At 43.0% G+C, this 23,753-nt stretch overlaps 1 protein-coding gene and 2 long non-coding RNA genes across 3 annotated transcripts; all 3 read right to left on the bottom strand.

Moving 5' to 3' along the window:
• Positions 1-9,481: 9,481 nt before the first annotated feature.
• LOC138969209 (uncharacterized) lies at positions 9,482-11,355 on the bottom strand. The gene is made up of 2 exons (XR_011456394.1): positions 10,195-11,355; positions 9,482-9,988 (listed from the first exon to the last, which is right to left on the bottom strand). It is a non-coding gene; the product is annotated as an uncharacterized lncRNA (long non-coding RNA).
• A 6,284-nt stretch (positions 11,356-17,639) lies between these two features.
• Positions 17,640-20,283, bottom strand: LOC138969211 (uncharacterized). Its single transcript, XR_011456395.1, has 2 exons — positions 18,388-20,283; positions 17,640-18,146 (listed from the first exon to the last, which is right to left on the bottom strand). It is a non-coding gene; the product is annotated as an uncharacterized lncRNA (long non-coding RNA).
• Position 20,284: 1 nt separating this feature from the next.
• Positions 20,285-21,634, bottom strand: LOC138968018 (uncharacterized; the record flags this gene model as incomplete). Its single annotated transcript, XM_070340579.1, has 1 exon — positions 20,285-21,634. A coding segment is annotated over exon 1 (1,350 nt), but the record flags the coding sequence as incomplete, so codon positions are not given.
• Positions 21,635-23,753: the final 2,119 nt, after the last annotated feature.

Here is a 23,753-nt window from a genome sequence, read left to right as displayed (position 1 = left end):
TGGTCTGAATCGCTCTACACACACACACACACACACACACACACACACACACACACACACACACACACACACACACACACATTAAAGGTAAAAGCCATTGTAAAGATACGAAATGGAAATCTAAAACGTCCAAAATATATAATGCTTCAAACGCATATTATAACTAAATGACAACCTATGCCTGGGTTAGAAAAGTAGAAAAATAACTATTTGCTCCATGCTGTTTTCAGGTAATACAACCCCCCCCCCCCCCCCCCCCCCCATATGTATTGTATGGCCTAAGCAAGATTCTTTCTGCATCTGCACGGGTAACGCCGGCAGAATCCAAAACTTTGGCTCCCAGTACCGCCCCCCCCCCCCCCCCCCCCCCGTGTATGGCAAGATTCCTTGAAATACCCCCCCCCCCCCCCCCCCCCCCCCCATGTATGGCCTATGCCTGGGTTAGAAAACAACCAAAGAATGCAGCGTTGATAGAGCGAAAATCCTGCAGTTCAGCCGTGGCGTGTCAAAATGGCGGGGGAGACTGAGAAACATGGCGAATAATGTTGCAAATTCTCTATCTCTATAGTATAACCCCTGTGGCAGAATACAGCCAGATTAGGAACACTTTAAGAAAGTTTTACAGACTGATAAATGGGATTTACCTGTAGAGCCAGTTGTAGGATCCAGCAGTCGATGCAACAGCAGATTTGAGAACTGCCCCGATTCAAAGCTGGGGAGGAGCAAGTGGCAACGTTCGCTTTGGGTCTGACTAAAGACTGCGCGACCGCACGCGACATTGCACTACCTTGCAGGGCCTCAAACGTAAAACATGTACGTGTAATATTTTTTATATATCCAGTATCTTCACAACATTATCATACTTTGTACCGAGTTTTAAGTCAGAGAAATAAAACACACGGCTAGGTTCGTCTGGGGTGCGGTCGCGTAGTCTTTAGTCAGACCGTTCGCTTTCGACCAATGGGATAGCTGGGATATTTCGTCTGTTACAAAATTTCACGCCGAAAGGCCTCAAAAAGCCATTTCGCTTTCGAACTCGTTAATCTAACCCAGCGCATCGTGTTCAGCGCGATCTGTTCCTATGGGGAAACCGAGGGACAGGTGCCAAATCGGCGGGGTTTGGTAGGAGATACGTCCACACAGCGAAAAAGCCCACGCGTATTATAATATAGATTTACTGATTTCGTGTTGACAGCCAAAGGAAACTTTATGCGGTTAATCTGTTTGCATCTCCAACAAAATGTAATCAACATTTCCCGTGGTAAAGCGTGGCAATTTCAAGGATATACCCCAGTTCTTTGAAAAGCCTTCTTGATGAGTTCTTCCCTCAAGTGTTTTTTTCATGTTGTGCGGAAAATGCGTGGCCACGTGATCTTTGAAACGGCGTTGTCGGGGTTCTCCGCCAGGAACTCGGCACAGGAGGTGTTATAGTTGGTATTGAAGGGTTTGAACACGGACCTTCCAGAGGCTGCAGAATGTGCGTCGTTTTTGAAGGTTTTTTTCAAGCGCCAACTGCAAAATCTCGAGCCTCTCATAACTAGAATGTGAGTCAAGCAGCAAGAGCTGTGCTCCGGTCTCGAATAGCAGCTAGCATCTGCTGACATTAAAACCAAACAAGTCGCGTAAGGCGAAAATACAATATTTAGTCAAGTAGCTGCCATTTTTCAGCAAGACCGTATACTCGTAGCATCGTCAGTCCACCGCTCATGGCAAAGGCAGTGAAATTGACAAGAAGAGCGGGGTAGTAGTTGCGCTAAGAAGGATAGCACGCTTTTCTGTACCTCTTTTTGTTTTAACTTTCTGAGCGTGTTTTTAATCCAAACATATCATATCTATATGTTTTTGGAATCAGGAACCGACAAGGAATAAGATGAAAGTGTTTTTAGATTGATTTGGACAATTTAATTTTGATAATAATTTTTATATATTTAATTTTCAGAGCTTGTTTATAATCCGAATATAACATATTTATATGTTTTTGGAATCAGCAAATGATGGAGAATAAGATAAACGTAAATTTGGATCGTTTTATAAATTTTTTTTTTTTTTTTACAATTTTCAGATTTTTAATGACCAAAGTCATTAATTAATTTTTAAGCCACCAAGCTGAAATGCAATACCGAACCCCGGGCTTCGTCGAAGATTACTTGACGAAAATTTCAACCAATTGAGGGCGTGACAGTGCCGCCTCAACTTTCACGAAAAGCCGGATATGACGTCATCAAAGACATTTATCAAAAAAATGAAAAAAACGTTCGGGGATTTCATACCCAGGAACTCTCATGTCAAATTTCATAAAGATCGGTCCAGTAGTTTAGTCTGAATCGCTCTACACACACACACACACACACAGACACACACACACACAGACACACACACACACACGCACATACACCACGACCCTCGTTTCGATTCCCCCTCGATGTTAAAATATTTAGTCAAAACTTGACTAAATATAAAAACCAACCAGAGCTGTGGTCGGCTTGGGCCACAGTGTTGCAGGAAAATCTGCTTGAACTCATGAAGAAGGTCTCCAGTGATCGAACCAGCCCCTTGAAATCCTCATTGTCGTGTGTCGATCTTGAACTTGATCTTGCGACGTCCAAAAGATAGGTCAGTGTACCATGCTGGTTCAGCTCCCTGCTTGTGTACGACACCCATGTAGTACACTTCTTCTGCGTCGACAGCCTTGACTTGCTTGGAACGGCAACAAGAAAAGAAATGCCCGTACATACCACAACCGTGGCACTGCTTCCCTTTTGCTGGACAGTCACTGTCTTTCTTGTGTTGTCCACGTCCACAGCGTGAACACAATGCATCACTCTCATACAATTCCAGTAGGAGCATCGATCGTTGCAGAGTGCAGGCTCTTGCTGGTTTTGCCCTTCACAATCACCATTGAGGGCATACCCAATCGGACGCACTTACAGACGCCATGGTCGTGCTATTTTCGCGGTTTTGTGAAGCAGGCGATAGATACTGATCGCTGACCTTTCATCACCACTACCGGTACTCTGTAAGGCTCATGCTGAAGCTGAATTCCTGTTTCATCACAGTTCCAGGTGCACTCTGGCTTTCTGTGCAGGTCGAGGTTAGACATACATTTCTGAAGCGCGTCCAAGTACTCGTCTACCAGCCAACTCTTTACACACTTGTGTTACCGTAAAATCCCTAGCAAACGCCCACCCCCCCCCTCCGCACAGATTTCGGGTAAAAGTAGGGGGTGGGCGTTTGCTAGGTATACACCCCTTTGCAAGATAAAGTGTCATCACATTTTCACGAGAGAAAAAAAGTGATACAACCAAGTGATTTATGCAATTTTAATGAAAAATAAACACACCGTTTGTTTACACAAATAAAGATCAACGTTCTGTGATAGAAAAAAAAAGAAGAATAAAAAGAAGAACACAAGCGACCTTGATTCTTCTAATTCTCAGAATAACGTCAGCACAAACACAGTTTCTTCTCTTGTTTGGAGATCTGGTAGGGTTGATGATACTGGGCTTATTCTAGTCCTTCGAAGTCAACATCATCGTCTTCACTGTCGTCTCCACTCTCAACTTCTTCTGGAGCATCTCCATTGCCGTGATCGCGAGGCAGGATTGTGCCGATTTCATCTGGAAACCACTCAAGTATTTTATCATCTTGGGAACCGTCCATGGCGTTTGAAATTGCGCACCTGAGAAAGGACGTAATGATCGTTTCAGGTCGTATGTTCTCCCACGCCTTGCTGACCCAGTTGATGACGTCTTGCATTCTAGGCTGCTTGAGGTTGCCAGCAGCTGTCGGTGGTCTTGCTTCTCTCATCCACTCAACCCAGCAGTCTCTGATGTCATCTGTAAAAGGTTTGGCGAAACCGACCCGAATCATCGTGTGGTCCATGTTCATTATATTGGACAGATGGCAGTCATGGCGATGACGAAGTCGCAGAATATTTGGACGGAATTGAAGAAGTTGATATTCGAAGTCGGCAGGGACACTTCGGCTGGCAGTGGTTCCTCGTCGAGAAGAAACCGTGTGGCGCAGTTTCCAGCGCTTGAGCCACATGTCTGATGCTACAAAGCCTTGCACATTAAAAGCACCTGCTAATTTTATCGCCTTGCGCTGTAGGTCTTTATTCCTCCCACCCCCCCCCCCCCCCCCCCAAAAAAAAAAAGGCGAACCATCGATCAGTGTGCACAAATCGTAGATAAAGGCGTCTTAAAGCAATTTGTTTTTTAAACGGGGTGGGCGTTTGTTAGGTATGGACCCCTCTGCATAACTTTTGGCCAAAAGTGGGGGGTGGGCGTTTGCTAGGGATTTTACGGTAATTTTTGATCCGAGTAACATATATTTACCTTGTGTAAACACAATTGTTTGTCAGCTACTGACATCAATTCAGATAACCGAAATAAGTTAATAATAAAGTCTTTAACACGAGAGACAAATACTCATCTACAAATGAAGTCTGCAGTTCTCTATGGTGTACATAGACCATGTAACTGAAAAAGGAAACAAAATTGAATTAGTCCCGTATAGCCAAATAGGTTGGAGGGACGTTAAATATCAACAACCGACCGACCGACCCCCGGAGAAGATTTTGAACTTTTTGAAAGAGATTCCGATTGTAAACACGATTTGAAGTAACAATTGTGAAAAGATGTGGGTTTTTGTCAGAACCTGGTTTACTTTACTGTGATGGACCTAAATGTAAACAGTTCCAAACACGGAGACCATGTATGTGAATTGAGAAAGGAAACAAAATTGAATCATCCCGAATAGCCAAATAGGGTGAAGGGACATGCAACAACAACAAAAAACTCTTTGTGTGGGTGAATGGACAGACAGGAGAAAGAAATACATCAACAGACATTCTGATACACACAAATAATAATTCTTCCACACCAGAATGCCATTATTCCACGTAAAGTGAAAGTGTAATCTAAAATCCGGAATACGGATATTCACACAACTTTAAATATTTGAGTTTGTAATGCAACAGTCAGTTGCATCCAAACTCTGCAAGAAGTCAGTCAGACCTATACTATACAAATACATTATAACCATTTATACCAATGTTATGACAACAACTGTCCTCAATTTTACTTAAAAACATTGTAATTCTGAAAATATCTAACATTCATTAAACACATTTGGTGGCACATCGCTCTTGGGAGGAGGAATGGGAGGAGGCGGTTAAAGCGAAAAACAATGCAATGAATTGAGCACAGAAACTTACTTTCTCCAACTCCGTTGGTAATGTAAACAACGGATATTGCGCATGCGCAGTAAGACCCAAAATAGCTGTACGCTCCTGATAGGTGCATATTCTACCCAACCAAGAGCGATGTGTCTATTCCGCAGCAAAATTCGTCTGCTTCAGAACGGGGCCCATCCAACCACACAAACCCCCTTACACTTTTGTGTAAAAACTTTTACACGCTTGTGTTAATTTTGAATCCGAGTTACATTTATTTACCTTAATTACCTCATTATTCCTCTTTTCAGAAGGAGGCAATGTTCGAAGTCGTATTTTGAGGCGTTACAGGCGGTGGCTGTGGCAATGTACACTTGTGTTTGGGCATCTCATGTCACCCGAACTCTTTGTTTTGATTTGATGTTTGACTCAGCAATCTCTTGAATAACGATTTCATGCGCTGGATGAGTCGTCTCTGAACCCGTAGGTGTCTCCTCATTCGGGTCAAAATTGTGCCAACAGAAATGAGCGACTATGTTGTTCTTATGAAAAATTGCTGAAGGCAGCTAAGACGAACTTTCAACAACGCTATTGCAAACTAGTGTCTCCAGCTCAAGAAGCTTATAATGGGTGCAGTGTCCAAAATGATTGAGAAGACACACCAGTGTTGTATTGCACGTCAGACAACGCACAGAAGTAACTAAAGCAAATACTGCTTCAGCAGTTTTCACTGTCCATTGCTGACCGCAAACCAAATGTCCTGAGCTTTCGAAAAAGCACACTCTCCTGTTCTTTTTAGACAGTGGTTTGCAACCAGCAAGACACATCTAAAAAAAACTAAAAACAAAAAAGACGGGATTAAAGGGAGGGAACAGTCTTTCTGTTCAATAACCAACAGAAGGTGGTCAGTTGTATTCTTCTTGGGTGTCAATGTGTGGTCTTCGTACGATTCTATGGAGTACTTGCGCCCACTCCTCAATCTCATGTACATCTAATGAAGATTTTACTACAAACGGATTTTCGATGGTCTGTCCAAGAAAAATACTTTCAGAATATACCATCTAACGCTTTGATTTTGTTACCCAAAACTGTATTATTGGGCACAATCGACTTGCTATTGAGGAAGTTTTGTCTCTTCGGTTGTGACGTTTGATTTCACGAACTAATTCCCTCTGGTACGATGCAGGGAACTGGGATTTTCTTTCCAACAAACAAAGCTTTTCAATTCGTTCAAGCACGTCAGTTTTGTGGGTTTGTTTTCATCGCGTATCTTATTGTCTGTTCTGATTCTTGCGAGGAAAAGATTTTTTAACTTTTTAAAAGAGATCACGATTTTTAACAAGATTTGACGTACAAAATGTGAAAGCGATAAAACTTTAGAACCTTCTTTTTACAGTGATAGACCTGATAGTGAAAGCATGGGGCTTTCCATGTGGACTGAAAAAAGAAACAAATTGCATCGGTCTCGAATAGCATTAACTGCTGAAGAGACAATAAACAATTATAACATTCAATATTGCGTGGAGTAGTGTACCAGATGTTCTCTTATTGTGAAACTCGGTAACTTTGTGTATATCGTACAGTTCTGCAAAGCTTTCCGAAAAAAGCGAACTTTCACATTCACGGATTTCACGCAGTCTGCTACGTATCGTTATCCGAATCAGGCCTTTTCACAGATAGTATAATTTGTACAAGTTAAAACAATTCATCGTTAACTGAAGAATGTGTTGAAGAAGAAAAAATCGACCTCTAAGAAGTTTAACATTGATCTCGTTCGTATTTACTGAAATCAGGCTTGTTTTCAGTGTATTAAGAGCATTTTTGTGTTTTACATTTTGGTTAAAGTTGAATGCACATGTGGATTCTTTTCTCAGATTTGTTTGGAAATGAGGTAACTTTCTCGCTAGCAAATTTATCAAAATGAATTTTATACAAACTCTCTCTACGTTTTTTTGTGTTCGTTCTCTTTCAAATCGGATACATTGCCAACGCACGGTGGTGGAGGAATTTAGTTGTATGTGTGTGTGTGTGTGTCAAAGACAAGACACTTCAAATGTTCAGCATGAGACACGCCCAGAAAGGTTGGCAGCTGTATCAGCGAACGGAATTTCAAAAAACGCGCTGATCGAAATGAGTAACACAAACACTGCCTCACCTGCACTGACTGTACTGTGAAAGCGAAGGTCGTCTGCGACTGGAGATTTCGAAGTCGAACAGCGGCGTTTATTCACTCTCAGCGGTTGTCTTGCTCAGACAAGTGAAACGCGTGACTTGAATTCTAACGGAAAGCACCATTTTACCTTTTCGTTCGGGTGTTGTTTATGTAAAATCTCTGAAAATATAATTTCCACCAAAAAAAAGAACAAAAATAAAATGGAAAAAGAAATATTGGCTTTACTTAAAACACTGCTCTGTACACCCCATGAGCTTACACATAAGTCTCATACATAACAAACAGTGATCTCTTTTTGTGGCACTATAGTGTCACTTAAAGTAAGCAAACCACATAACAAAAATAACAAAACCACACACACACAAAACAACAAACACCACTGAAACCATTCATCTTCACTCCATTGCAACCTGTATGTACACTACAGAAAATGAAGGAGCGGCGTTGCAACAAATCTGCCACGGTAGGGAAGGAGATAATATTTATAAACAATAATCTTCCAAGAGAGACCTGCACGTGACCGTGTCCACAAGGGTAATACCCAAATCCATTCAGAGTAAGCCTCCCGTAAACCATCACAGATACGGTCAGGCTTTTACACACAGTACAAACACCCTTTCATTTAAACACTCACCAATTGAGAACATCCTAGGTGCCCTCCGTAAAGAGCGAACAATTTTCAAAGAATTTATTTTTGCGTGGTTTATCTTACCCCTGAGCCATCGTGAACCCGTGTGATCCAGTTTTCCCCCTTTTCACAATGCAGTCGTCATAGTTAGTCATTTGAATGCGACTCGACGTGAGCTTATCTACAATAGCACGTTTTTTATGCACGAAACAACGGCTGTGGTTCACAAGAACTCTAGCGATGGCTTTTGACTGTTGAGAGGAACGGCGATTTGCACTGATAAACCGGGCCGTCGTCTGCTACGACCCTTGCGTGATCCTGCTTCCGGGCTTTTCTTTTTTTAAACTTTCACAACTTCGAATTGTTCTGATCTTGTCTTGATGAAAAACGAATTCTTTTATGATTAAAGAATGTTTGTGTAACAAGCTGTCAATTTATTATTTAGATTTTAAAAGTTAGGTCTAGCGCAAAAACGAGGCGCCATTGTTCTTCAGGGCCAAGTCCACGAAAATAAATTCTTGGAAAATGTCTCACGCTCGACAGAAAGCAGCCAGGATGTTCCCGTTCGGTGAGCGTTCAAATGGAAGTATGCTTGTACTGTATTTAGACGCTCGGGGAGCTCTGTGATGGTTTACGGGAGGCTTACTGTGCCTTTAACTGTAACTCACACATTTGTTTATCAATATTGTTCAATTTGTATCAAAAGAAAGGTTCAGAGCTCTATTAAACAAATATAAAGATTTTTTTGTGTTGTTGTTGATTTTTTTGAGTCACTTGAGAAAAAGTGACTCTATGTAATCGGTCAGTGTTAGTCTGTCCGGCCGGCCGTCCGTAGACACCACCTTAACGTTGGACTTTTCTCGGAAACTATCAAAGCGATCGGGCTCATATTTTGTTTAGTCGTGACCTCCAATGACCTCTACACTTTAACGATGGTTTCGTTGACCTTTGACCTTTTTCAAGGTCACAGGTCAGCGTCAAAGGAAAAATTAGACATTTTATATCTTTGACAAAGTTCATCGGATGTGATTGAAACTTTGTAGGATTATTCTTTACATCAAAGTATTTACATCTGTAGCCTTTTACGAACGTTATCAGAAAAACAAGGGAGATAACTAGCCTTTTCTGTTCGGCAACACACAACTTAACGTTGGGCTTTTCTCGGAAACTATAAAAGTGACCGGGCTCAAATTTTATGTGAACGTGACTCATTGTGTTGTGAATAGCAATTTCTTCCTGTCCATCTGATGCCTCATATAATATTCAGAACTGCGAAAGTGACTCGATCGAGCGTTTGCTCTTCTTGTTATTATGATTATTAAAGAGGCACTCTGTCACAAGTCAGTTTTCGTCAGCCTGTTTCTTTCTGCGTGCGCCTTCCAAAGGAAGTTTATGGAAGGAAAACACGCCGCCTTTTCGTATTAGCTAAAGAAACAGGTACTGCCTTGACTTTACTTTCCTTCACTCTTTCCCATGCTCTCGAAGTAGCGGAGAAAGGTCAACATTGGTTTACATAATTTAATACATGGATAGTGTTAATAAGATTCTTGCAATGCAGCACACATTAATCAGGTTAGTCTATATTTTTGCTAAATATCAGTATCGTACTAAATGTATCACACACTGTTCAAGCTAGGTCATGTTACTTGCATCACAGCACACTCTGATCAAATGTCTATTGCTGCTGGATTTCAATTCTGTCATGGTAATCTAACGTGACTCCGCTGCCGCAAACGTTCTTCAGAACTTTCCCTTGGAGGACATCAAAACAAAAGGAATACACATAATGTTTATGAAGTTTTGACTTAGCTCGATGTCATTGAAAAGGTACTCGAGATGACGTGCAGCACTTGACTGGTCTTGAAGACCGCGCTCCTGGTTTGGGTCATCACTCTTCTTCTCAAGACACCATCATCAAGTTAATAGCAGTAGTAGTCTGGTTACATCTCTCTCCACAATTACGGCAACATGAGGAAGAGGAAGATGAATGAATCAATTGGACCGTGGGTTCCTGAAACAGATCAAAGGGCCATATGTGTTACCTACACAGCCTGTCTAAAAGACTTGGTTTGTTCATATTTTATTATCGTTCTCATTCTATTACTGTGTTTCGGAAAATGGGGATTTGGCAACAGCGCACATTCAAACGTACACAACTTGACAACAACACAATGTACATGACTGACACGATACACTCATCTCCGCCCAGTCACTTACCTTCAAAGAAGGGGAACGGCTTTTCTTCCAAGCGTTCTTCGTTCCGTGGACTTGCGGAAAACGACCCTCTCGTGAAACGATTTTAGTTTACGTCAGTACACTTGGATACGTCACATGAATACGTCACTTGGCTACGTCGTGTAATGCGCGAGTAGTCTCGGTTGCCTATTCTATTCTTGACAGGTTCGCGCTTCAGAATATCGATTCATGACAGCCCCTTTCTTGAGAATGAATTTCCCAAATTTAGTCACAATATGAAGCGCGACTTAAATAATCTGCTCCATGGTTGTCACAACCCGGTATCACACGCACGGTGAAATCGTAGGGCTGTAATTGGAGAGCCCACCTCATCAGACGTGGGTTTGTTGGCTGTCTCTGCAGACATTTGAGAGGTTGGTGATCCGTTTCCAGCGTGAAATGTCTTCCGTAGAGATATCTCTCGAATTTCTGGATCCCCCAGACTGTCGCCAAACACTCTTTTTCTACAGTGGCGTACCTGCTCTCGGCACCATTTAGTTTTTTACTCTGGTAGGCGAGAGGTCGCAGAGTCTTGTCCTGTTCTTGCATCAGAACTGCTCCGATGCCTCGGTCGGATGCGTCAGTTCTCAAGACAAACTCTTTTTCATGGTCGGGCATGCACAGTACGGGCGTCTTGCAAATCGCCTCTTTCAGCTCCTCGAAGCTTTGACGACTTTGTTCGTCCCACTTCAGCTTGTCAGGCTGTGACTTCTTTGTCATGTCTGTCAGAGGTATTGCAATGCTCGCGTAAGAGTTGATGTAGGATCGGTAGAAACCGCAAAGACCTAGGAACGAACGCAGTTCCTTCTTTGTGGATGGCGGAGTGGCTGACTTGATCTTGTCAACTTTGTCTGCCTCTGGCCAACGTTTCCCACCCCCGATTCCATGCCCAAGGTATGGCAGTTCGCTGTAGCCGACATAGCATTTCGACGGTTTTGCTGATATGCTTGCGTCTTGCAAACGCTGTAGGACGGCTTTCAGCGCGACCATGTGCTCTTCCCAGCTCTCCGTGGCTATCAAGATATCATCCATGAAATGGAAAACATCGTCACGTTTGAGTGGGCCCAGCAACTTTCGCATCATGCGGTTGAATATGCCAGTTGCTGTCTTGAGACCAAATGGCATGTTCGCCCACCGAAACTGTCCTCTCGAGGTGGTGAACGCAGTTTTGTCTCTGTCCTCTTCCACGATTGGAATACACCAGTACCCCTTAGTAAGGTCTAACTTTGTAAAGAACTTAGCCTTCCCTAAGCTCTGGAAGAGATGATCGACATCAGTTATGGGCTCTGCGTCGAACACTGTCACTTTGTTCAACTCACGTAGGTCACAGCAAAACCGGTACTTGCCTCCTTTCTTCTTCACAAGAACGATTGGAGCATTGTACGGTGAGTTTGCCGGTTCAATGACCCCAAGCTTCAACATCTCGTCGATCTCGTCTTCGACCGTTTTCACCATCGCATGAGGTATGGGTCTCGGTCGAACAAACACAGGTTTCTTCTCTGTAAGTTCGATTCTGCACTTCTCCAAGTTGGTAGTAATCGGTACATCAGTCAGATTCTTGGAGAATGCACTACAGATCGCTTTCGCCTCTTTTGTTCTTTCTCTACTCAATTCTTTACAGAAGTTCACGCTTGTGACATCTTCTGTACGAGTAGTTTCCAGCAGAGGAATCATCTTCTGAGTGTCTATTTGGAAGATATCATCGTTCATCGTATCATCTTCCTCGATGACTACGGCGATGTGTTCTTCTGCTTCTTCTTCTTCTTCTTCTTCAGGTGTAACGACAGCAACATCACGCGTGACGATTCACGTTCTTGATATTCTTTCATTAGGTTGATGTGGTACACCTTTTGTTTCGTCCCGACTTTGACTCTGTAGTCAAACTGGTTGACTTTCTCAGTCACTACGTATGGGCCGCGCCAAGTCAACTCTAGTTTGTTGTGTTTCACGGGAAGCAGAAGTAGCACTTTCTTGCCGACTTCGATCGACCTGAGCGCAGTCTTCCGGTTGAAATACCCGGCTTGCTTCTGTGATGACTTAGCTAGGTTTTCTTTGGCAATCTCACACGTTTCTTCAATCCTGTTTCTGAGGTCGACAACGTATTCTGCCGTTGTCTTCTGTTCACCTTCGACCGATTCATCAGTCCATGCACGTCGCAGAACCTGCATGGGACCTCTGATGGTCTTGCCATACAGCATTTCAAAGGGTGAGAAACCAAGACTGTCTTGAGGTGCTTCGCGGTAAGCAAAAAGTAGTGCTGGGATGAATGTATCCCACAACACTGGCTGTTCTATTGCCAACTTCCTGAGCATGCTTTTGAGCGTTCCATTAAATCGCTCCACTAATCCATTGGCTTGAGGATGGAAAGGGGTGGTCATTTTGTGCTTGATGCTCAGAAACTGGTTCACTTCCTTCATGAGATTGGACGTGAACTGGGTTCCTTGATCGGTGATCACTTCGTCTGGAATTCCCAGTCTCGTCCACATCTCAAATAGTGCTTCTGCCACTGTGTCAGCACGAATATCCTTCAGTGCAACAGCTTCAGGATATCTTGTGGCGTAGTCCACCATAGTCAGAATGTATTGTTTTTTGCTTTCCGACATTGGCTTTATTGGACCAATGATGTCGACAGCGACCCTCTTGAACACGGGATTGATGGTAGGCATCTGTCCCAACGGTGCTTTCTTGGTTCTGCCTTTCGGCGCTGTTCGTTGGCATGTGTCACACGAGAGACAGTAACGTTTTATGTCTCCGACAAAACCTGGCCACCAGAACTCACACCGGATTCTATCAGTGGTTTTCTTTTGCCCGAGATGACCTGCCATCGGGTGGTCGTGCCCAAAAGAAAGAACTTTGGTTCTCATTTCTTTGGGAACAACGACTTTACTAGATTCACTCCCGGTTTTGTCGAGGGTTGTCCTGTACAAGATTTCTTTCTTGTAGACATACCTCACACCGTGGAATGACTCTCCTGAAACAGCCATCTGGCGTACTTTTGCCAGTGTTTCATCATCATTCTGAGCCTTCTTGAGATCTTGAGGGGAATACATCTTGTGTGTATTTCTGTCATCATGCCTAGTTCCCGGCACAGGTTTCTCATTCCGCTCTTTTTCCTCCTTCTCTTGCTTACGTGTACTGACCGCCGCGTTGGTCTCACCTTGATACCAACTCGGGTCACGTACTGGAAACAAAGGGGTCTTCCTCTTGTTCTGGCCTACACCATACCATTTTCCTATGAGGACAGGATAAATGGGATCTTCGAGTATGACCACTTCGGTTTTGGCATCAAAATACGGACAGTCAATGTGGGCCACAGCCGTGGGACACAATTTCCGTGTTTTCTTCTCTGCGAGAGTAGTTTCTTTTTTCTTTGCCAAGTACCTTTCTTCAGGTATAAGGTCGGCACTGACCATAATACCTGAGCACCCGGAATCGCGTAATGCTTTTACGATTCGGCCGTCTAACTTGATGAACACTTCCTCTTTGAAATCCTTCTTTTCGCACGACTTGCACAGCTTGTCAAGATGTACGGGGATTTCTTGTTCATCAAATTCATTTCGAACATGAACTGCGTGAGCGCCTTCTCCCTTATTGGGACAAAATCGTGACGTGTGTCCTTTGCCTCTGCAAAAAAAACAACAGCCTGTGGCTTTCAGTCTTTGTTTTTCATCATCGCTCACGTATTTATGTTCTTTCTGTGACGATTTCTCTTTCGCGTCACTTTTGACGACATTCGAACTTTTCGTGTTCGAAAACGCGCTGCCGCTAGAATGGTTTTGGTGAGATTGCCGTGGCCTGGGGCCAGTTTCATAAGCCAGAAACACAGTCGAACAACTGCAGTTGTCCGAGAGAACCACAGTAATCCGACGTTATCGGGTTTCACGAACAAAATTTCAGTCGGCCGACTGCGGGTCGTCTCACCGGAAGTTGGCCAAACACGGTGATGCTCTCCCCCCAACACTGTGTTCGGCTTACTGCGGTAAACCGAAAATAAATGTAATTATCCGCACAGTCAATGGCAGAATGCTCACACTTTTTTGGATTGTGAGCCAAACCTTGTGATTGTTCTTCGAAATGTATCTATCGTGACGCAGTAATCCAGGAGACAAGTCAGGGTTATGTCTTGAAGACGTCACATTATGGCGTAAGAGGGTTAGACGTCACGCGAAGGAATTACTCAAAGTCTCGGTCATTGTTATTTTGAGCGGGCCGAGACTTGTTTTTTCTTCGAAATCGGCCATTTCCACGTGCGAATGAGCAAACGGAAGTGGTAATGTTGCTAAATTTAGCCCTCGACTTGGCCATTCGGATTACTGTACAGTCGGTCGACTGCGGTTGTCCGCGGGTGACGGTGATTCGCTCATGAAACGCGCTTTTCGGTGACCCGGCGATCAACCACAGTCCATCGACTGGGCAGTCGATCGACTGTCAGTCGGTTCACTGCTATCTTATGAAACTGGCCCCTGATGTTCGAACGTGATTGTTCGTACTCCGTGGCAATTTCGCCCATTTCTTTCGCAGACTTCGGTTTCCGATCAAGTACGTGCAACATCACTTCGGCAGGGAAGGTGTTCTCTAATTGTTCTCTGAGAACTAGATCCTTCAGATCTGCCACATGTTCATCGCACTTGGCTAACTCGATCCATTTATCGAGGATGCGCTCCAGTTTGGTGACATGTTCTTTGTACGTGTCAGATGGGTTTCGCTTTAGCTGACGGAATTTCTTCCGATATTGATCTGCTGTCAGTTGAAATCCATCATACAACGCATTCTTCAAAGTGTTGTAGTTGCGCGCGTCTTCGAAACTGAGTTTTGCATAAATGGTTCTTGCCTTTCCTTTCAGGAAATACACCATTCTCGTAGCTTTGCGTTCGTCGTCGAGATGACAGTCGGTTGCATAATGTTCAAATTGTGCAAACCAACTCTCGATGTCGTCTTTGTCATCAAGAAAAGGGATTTTTGACTCACATGCGAAGCAAAAGTGAGTCTATGTACTCACCCGAGTCGTCCGTCCGTCCGTCCGTCCGGACGTCTGTCCGTCCGTCCGTCCGGACGTCCGTCCGGAAAACTTTAACGTTGGATATTTCTTGGACACTATTCAGTCTATCAGTACCAAATTTGGCAAGATGGTGTATGATGACAAGGCCCCAAAAAACATACATAGCATCTTGACCTTGCTTCAAGGTCAAGGTCGCAGGGGCCATAAATGTTGCCTAAAAAACAGCTATTTTTCCCATTTTTCCCATTTTCTCTGAAGTTTTTGAGATTGAATACCTCACCTATATATGATATATAGGGCAAAGTAAGCCCCATCTTTTGATACCAGTTTGGTTTACCTTGCTTCAAGGTCAAGGTCACAGGAGCTCTTCAAAGTTGGATTGTATACATATTTTGAAGTGACCTTGACCCTGAACTATGGAAGATAACTGTTTCAAACTTAAAAATTATGTGGGGCACATGTTATGCTTTCATCATGAGACACATTTGGTCACATATGATCAAGGTCAAGGTCACTTTGACCCTTATGAAATGTGACCAAAATAAGGTAGTGAACCACTAAAAGTGACCATATCTCATGGTAGAAAGAGCCAATAAGCACCATTGTACTTCCTATGTCTTGAATTAACAGCTTTGTGTTGCATGACCTTGGATGACCTTGACCTTGGGTCAAGGTCACATGTATTTTGGTAGGAAAAATGTGTAAAGCATGTGAGTCGTATGGGCTTTGCCCTTCTTGTTGGGATAAAGTCGTCATCCCCACGACGCCTCGACGCGTTATTGTTGGCGTTGTCTCGGCGTGCTTCCGTTTGTATCCTCAACTGTTCTAGCTGAAACGCGCGATCGGCTTCTCGTTCACGTTCGAGAACTTCACGTTCACGTTCACGTTCGAGAACTTCACGTTCACGTTCACGTTCCTCTCGTGCGCGTTCTTTAGCTACAAACTCCCGCAAGTCTTTGCCTTCGAGTCCTAACTCTCGTCCTATCGCCAAAAGTTCGCGAGTCCACTCCAATCCGGATTTTACAGGGTGGATCGGACCTGCACGTTCATTACTCGCAGCGGATACATAAGTCGTTACACGCGCGCCTAACGTCTGAGAATCATTATCGCTCGATTCTCCTTGGGTGTTGACATATGTGTCACCCCCTTCAACATCTGAAACTACGGCCTCGGCCGTATTCTGGTTCTGCGGGTCAGCGTTCATTCTTGCTATATGCGCCCTAGTACTCGGGTGTTTGGATGTTTGCATATCCTTTACGTTAACTCACACACAGATATTCACTGAATCAAACTGCAAATACGTGATGCTCGGTTGAAAAACCGATTTGACTAAACTGCTTTTCACACACTATTTACTAGAGAGAGAAAACTCCCCCACTATAGAATGAAGTGTTACTTTAGTGAAGCTCACTTTGCTACTTGAATTCATGAACGTTCAACGTTACCTCAGTAAACGTTACGTGTCCCAATGACACGATTTCTCTGAACCATTCTAATATCCTTTTATAACCACGGATACCTAACACTAGAATTTATGGTTCTTCTGGTATATGTCAAACAATATACCGTTCTATCGAGTGAACTTCATTTTAATATCTCATCGGCGCTCCATCAACGTGGACCTTTCGCCTATATCAATATCAACTCGATTCTATCGCACAGTAAGTCGAAATAAGATTCTTCAATTATCTACTGCTGTATAGACAATAATCTAAATTTCCTAACCCTTACTCTTGGCGTTGTGAAGTGTGACTGTCTGCAGAATCAACTTCACTTCCACGGTCCTTCTGGACGAAGATGAGTGCTATCCCTCGTATATAACCCAATTCGCCCACCAACCTCCCACGGCGACCAACAATATTATAAATTTTGTCGACTAAGGGACACAGGATGGCTTGACAGGGTGTTAGTCCACTGTCTTCTGTTATAGCTTTTTGTTTAGCACAGCCAAATAGGGGGAACTAAACTACTATAACATTAGTGCTTTACGTGAATTATTATAGTGACGTCAAAGCCTTGCGTCACTCTTCATTTGGATTATTCCCGTGTGCTGAAGCACACACGTCAGACTCTGTTATCGTTAAATGATGAACTAACTATAAACATGAATAAATACAAAAGTTGATTTATACGATGATGAACATGAACGGACGAACACACAAACGAAAAACGAATAGGGAATTTGTTTGAAGAAAATTTGTTTGGGGAAGCCAAATTGAAATTACGAGTTACAAAATCCCGGACGAAGCCCCCATATGTCACAAGTCAGTTTTCGTCAGCCTGTTTCTTTCTGCGTGCGCCTTCCAAAGGAAGTTTATGGAAGGAAAACACGCCGCCTTTTCGTATTAGCTAAAGAAACAGGTACTGCCTTGACTTTACTTTCCTTCACTCTTTCCCATGCTCTCGAAGTAGCGGAGAAAGGTCAACATTGGTTTACATAATTTAATACATGGATAGTGTTAATAAGATTCTTGCAATGCAGCACACATTAATCAGGTTAGTCTATATTTTTGCTAAATATCAGTATCGTACTAAATGTATCACACACTGTTCAAGCTAGGTCATGTTACTTGCATCACAGCACACTCTGATCAAATGTCTATTGCTGCTGGATTTCAATTCTGTCATGGTAATCTAACGTGACTCCGCTGCCGCAAACGTTCTTCAGAACTTTCCCTTGGAGGACATCAAAACAAAAGGAATACACATAATGTTTATGAAGTTTTGACTTAGCTCGATGTCATTGAAAAGGTACTCGAGATGACGTGCAGCACTTGACTGGTCTTGAAGACCGCGCTCCTGGTTTGGGTCATCACTCTTCTTCTCAAGACACCATCATCAAGTTAATAGCAGTAGTAGTCTGGTTACATCTCTCTCCACAATTACGGCAACATGAGGAAGAGGAAGATGAATGAATCAATTGGACCGTGGGTTCCTGAAACAGATCAAAGGGCCATATGTGTTACCTACACAGCCTGTCTAAAAGACTTGGTTTGTTCATATTTTATTATCGTTCTCATTCTATTACTGTGTTTCGGAAAATGGGGATTTGGCAACAGCGCACATTCAAACGTACACAACTTGACAACAACACAATGTACATGACTGACACGATACACTCATCTCCGCCCAGATCCCGTGGAACGATTGTCGATGTAATAATCACAGTCACTTACCTTCAAAGAAGGGGAACGGCTTTTCTTCCAAGCGTTCTTCGTTCCGTGGACTTGCGGAAAACGACCCTCTCGTGAAACGATTTTAGTTTACGTCAGTACACTTGGATACGTCACATGAATACGTCACTTGGCTACGTCGTGTAATGCGCGAGTAGTCTCGGTTGCCTATTCTATTCTTGACAGGTTCGCGCTTCAGAATATCGATTCATGACACACTCCCATGATTCAAGACATAAAAACGTCACTAAATAACTGTAACTCCCACATTTCTTTATCAATATTGTTAAATTTGGTATCAAAAGAGAGGTTCAAATCTTTATTAAACAACTATAGAGATATTTCTGTAATTTTTCATTTTTTTCTCTAAGATTATGATTATTAAAGAGGCACTCCCATGATTCAAGAGATAAAAACGTCACTAAATAACTGTAACTCCCACATTTCTTTATCAATATTGTTACATTTGGTATCAAAAGAAAGGTTAAGAATAAGATCTCTATTAAACAACTATAGATATATTTATATAGATATATAGATAAAAAAAAATAAGAATACGATTATGATTATTAAAGTGGCACTCCCATGATTTCAAGGCATAATAACGTCACTAATTAACTTACAAAAAAATATTCATGTAACATTTTGATCTATATCACTGGGAAAGAGCACAAAGTCAGCATACCACTGTATTTACATGTCCATACTTTTGTACATTTCTGTCTCCAAACAAACACAAATAACGAAGCAAATGAAAACACACGCATTCATACAAAATAAAAACAAACTCAAATAAAAAACGCTCGCGCTGGACCCGAGTACTCTTCAGACTGGCTCGCTCCCCCAGTATGAACGTTTTTGTCTTGTGCACGTTTAAGACCAAGTGATTGATCTGTGTGAATTACAGGCATTTCCTTTGCTATATAAATACATTGCATGCGAGCCGAGGATGTGCGTGGTGACTGGCCTTTCTCTTTTATTTGATCACAGTGAAAATGCACACACACATTCACACACACACACTCTCTCTCCCTCACTCCCTCTCTCTCTTCCTCTCTCTTCCTCTCTCTCTCTCTCTCTCTCTCTTTCTTACACACACACACACACACACACACACACACACACACACACACACACACACACACACACACACACACACACACACATTATGAAGTTTTAATACGACCAATCGGACCTATTATCAAGTTAGTGTATCAACTTTTAAACGAATTGCGCCCAGTAGTTTCCCAGCAATAAGCTGTGAAGTGGAGAAAGACAGACAGACAGACACACACACAGACACACAATTAAAGTCTGCTGAGCCCTTGTACTAGCGTACTCGGGGATAAAACAGTATCAGTAAGAACCAACATGGTTGAAATAAAGAAAACAACTTGAACAAACTTAAACTGAGGAAACTTAAAAATAAAGCCAATCACGACCAAATTTGAACTTGGTAGGAGAAAGATGTGTGTTCAGTGTTACCTAAGCCAAAAGCAGATCCCCCATCTGCTGCCAGTTGAACTTGTTCACATTGTTGTTTAGATGAGGTATAAAGTCCACATAACCTGTTGTCTTAGGGAGGACACGCAGACCGTTCAGAATGGAAGAAGACTCTGTCGCAGTGAAGAGGTAGCATGAAGCTTGTCAGACAGGAAACTGAATTTGTAGTACATGTAGTAGATGGTGAAGTTGTACGAGTCGTAAGGATGTTGGTCGCCCACATCCGCGGCTTGGAGAAGACAGTGAAGTTGTACGAGTCGAAGGGATGTTGGTCGCCCACATCCGGGGCTTGGAGAAGACAGTGAAGTTGTACGAGTCGAAGGGATGTTGGTCGCTCACATCCGGGGCTTGGAGAAGACAGTGAAGTTGTACGAGTCGAAGGGATGTTGGTCGCCCACATCCCGTCAGCTGAGGAGACCTGGTCAAGCTGAGCATCAGCAGAGACATAAAACTTCTTCATCCAAGGACCTGTAAGAAGCTTACCCACAAGCCCAAGGACACACAACTCCAGTTTCATTCCAGTCTCGCTTTTCAAATCTCGCCGCAGGCCTGTTTTGAGTCCACCACAGGAGACAGTCCCTGGGGTGAGAAAACCGTTCAGAAGGAGGTTTCGGTACTGCACAACGACTCCCGCAGTGTGGAAAAGAATGTGGAGACGGTTGCCTTGGTAACGAGGAAACAGTGAACGTGGAAGCTCATTCCTTTCTAGAAATAACAGGAATCCGCGAGGGTCACCCTTTCCGTCTCTGTATCGCAACTTGCTCAGCTGACAGATAATGTTTGCAGATGTGCAGTCCTTCCCAAATAGTGCCCCTTTCTCGGACTCCAGGTTTTTCAATGCTGAACGGCAGGTAGATGCAACTGTATCTAAAGGATGCAAGTGACAGTTGAGCTCATTCAGTGGTTTACCCCATGCTCCTTTCAACTTCTCAATGGTGCAGTGGTTGACTGTTGCCCTGTCAGTCATGGTGTTAGCTATGTTGGCAATGATCTTTTTGCGCGTTTCGTGGAATTCTTCCTTGTGAAAATCACTGTGGACACGAGCGAGACTGTCAATAGAAGACACGATATGTTCTGCGTAGTCATTGGCTGTTCCTCCAGCGAGTTGGTCCAGTGAAATCACTTGGCACGTCTTTGGTGTCGTTTTGTCTTCTTTTTCATTTGGCTTCTTTGCGGTCGTCAGGTGAACTGCATTCACATGTACACCCTCTTGCGTTGTTGCGTCAAACCCGATCGTGATGTTCTTGGTATTAACAGCTGTTTCAGCAGTCTGAAGTTCTGTTATGATTCCTAGTTCCCTTTGCATTTGCTCTATTGCACTTCTTTGTGGTATGGGTTCTAGGTTCACACCAGTTCTTTTGGAGATGCTATGGATCAAGGAATGAATGTGTTGGGTTGGAACGCGCGCCATTAGGCAATCGTAAACAATCATGCGTGTTTGGGTGGCGTAAGTCTTTTTGTCCCTTTTGCCTGCTTGCTTTTTCTTTTCGTTGTGTTGCCTTTCACGTTGTATTTGTTCTTCAAGTTTTGCCTTGTCATCATCGAGTGCTCTGATGTCATTGTCCTTCTGCTTTAATTTTCTTTTCAACTCGCGTTCCACATTTCTTCCTGATGCATCTTCTCTGCGTTCTTTCTGAGATTGTTTCCATTTCGCACATTCCTGCTCCTTCAATGCTTGTTTCAATTTTCGCACTGTACTCTCTTTCCTCTTGATCTTCACTTTAATCTGTTTCAACTTGTAGGGCATGGATGCAATCTTCTTTTTTAAGACGCACACTCTAGTCCTATTCCTTCTTCTTTCTTCGACAAGGGAAGAGGCGACAAAGTGAAGTTGCCTTCTCATCACCCTCTTTCTTGGTGTCATTGCAGCAAATTTTCGCATTTTTTTCCACGAAGGTGTGCTTGGATCTGTTGAACTTGAAGGACCTGGGTCAGACTCAGAGGGCAACATTTCTGCTTCTGAAGTTTCCACAGTTGTACTGGTTGACGGCAATGTATGCGCTGCTTCAGCTTCTGGATCATTCTTAGCTTTCAGTGGGTAGTGTGAAATGAACACTTCTTTGCAGAAAGAATGAAATGCATCAACACAGTGTTTTGCACTAAGGCTTTTCATGAGGCCCTTTTCGCAACCCTCAAAATAGTGGTCCTACAAGGCATAAATCCAAAAGTTGCATTGGCCCACCTAGCTGTCTCGGCTCCTGATCGGTCAGTTGATAAGATATGTAAACATAAATGACCAAAAAGACAGTCTGTTGGTGAACACATACCTTCTGGAAGAGGAAAATGTTCCTGCAAAATCTGTAGGCCTCTCCCTCGTTTTGTCAAATGACTACTCTTCTGTTTCTGTCTCGGTGGCATTTTAGTCTAAATGAGCACAGAAAAATATAAAGGAAAGTCAACAAAACGCTAAAGAATTCTTTTCGACTCGTACAACTTCCTGGCACTGTGAATTAAAGATGGACGATGTCCGTTATCCCTTTCCCCCCAGTGATGATAGTCTGGGAGGAAGCAGTTTGAATTTCTGGTGTGGTCTGTGACGTGGTGTGCACTGTAGCTTGTCTTTCCGTCTGTGTAGCAGTTGATCTCGTAGTTACTCGAGCACAAGAACATCCACAACAAGAAACGGGTGTACTTACCACCAACACAGGTGAAGCCTGTAAAATAATCATAACGGCTTCAGCAAATTGGTAGATTGTTTTACTCCCACAAGCAACAAAATGCTCATTTCCATACCTACTGGAAAAAAAAATTCTCCTGCCAACTGACCCTATATTTTTGGGCCATGAAACCCTTAACATATAGTATTAAACTAGTGTTAAAAGGAAGGCAATACATTCTACTCACTATGTTGGAGGGAGACGGGATGGTGCTCATGCGCCTTCTCTTCGGTGGTGTAGGCGGAATAGTGTCTGAATCTTCCTCCACCTCCCCCTTGTACTCCTGAGTTGACTGTGAATCTGATTCTGGGAACGGGTACAGTTGAGTAGGGACCTGACACAAAAGTCAAATGACATAATTAATTTTCACAAATAACTTGACAACATTGTTGTTGGATTCAATGTCAAGTTAAACTCATTTTATGTTGAACTTCCAGTTCCAATTCTCACTCTTAATTGAGGTAATTTTGTGAGGGCAGTTTCAATATCCAGTGCTGACTTAAAGATTCTTCTCTTCTTCTTCTTCCATATCATGGATCGGGCCCACTGGAGATCCAGCATAGTGGAGCCTTTCAAGTAGACTGACTGCACTTGAAGTTTGGCTGTCAAAGTGTGATGTGGAATAAAGACTGAAGGATCATAAACATTATAAAAGCAAGTTCAACGTTTATTACTAGGGCTAGTCCCTAGGTAACCTTTAGTATCAAAGGTTCACAGCTTTTCACCGGGTTAAGTACCAACTTACAACTGGATTATACCTGGAATGGAAATAAAAAGCTCATCTGGATTGAAGCCACGAACCTAACTTACCGATTGCCAATAATGATCTGGATGCATCCATCCGGGGTTCAGTGACCTGTCTGGCTCAGGGGTGTTCTGGTCACAACAACAACAAATATTAGTCTAGTTCTGATTGTCCCCCAAAAGAAAGAACAAAGATTGGATGCAAAAGATGTAAGTCAGGCTTTGAAGCAAATAAAATGCCACGAAATTAGCCAAAGTTATTTGTTTCATCATGATTCAAATAAAATCAAATCAATTCTTATCAACGAGGAACAAAGATTAAGTTCAGAGTAAACACAAGAGCACATGTTTTCAACCCGTCCTCACCCACTTGGGACTAACTATGAGATAATGCAAGCATATATCATATATGATATATGGAAAATAAAGAGAAAAACAAAGGCATTAATTTCCTGTGAAAGAAAA

Source organism: Littorina saxatilis, linkage group LG6, assembly GCF_037325665.1.
Source record: "Littorina saxatilis isolate snail1 linkage group LG6, US_GU_Lsax_2.0, whole genome shotgun sequence".
NCBI lineage: Eukaryota > Metazoa > Mollusca > Gastropoda > Littorinimorpha > Littorinidae > Littorina > Littorina saxatilis.
Note: the sequence above shows the minus strand (reverse complement) of the source record. Positions and strands in the feature narration are given on the sequence as shown.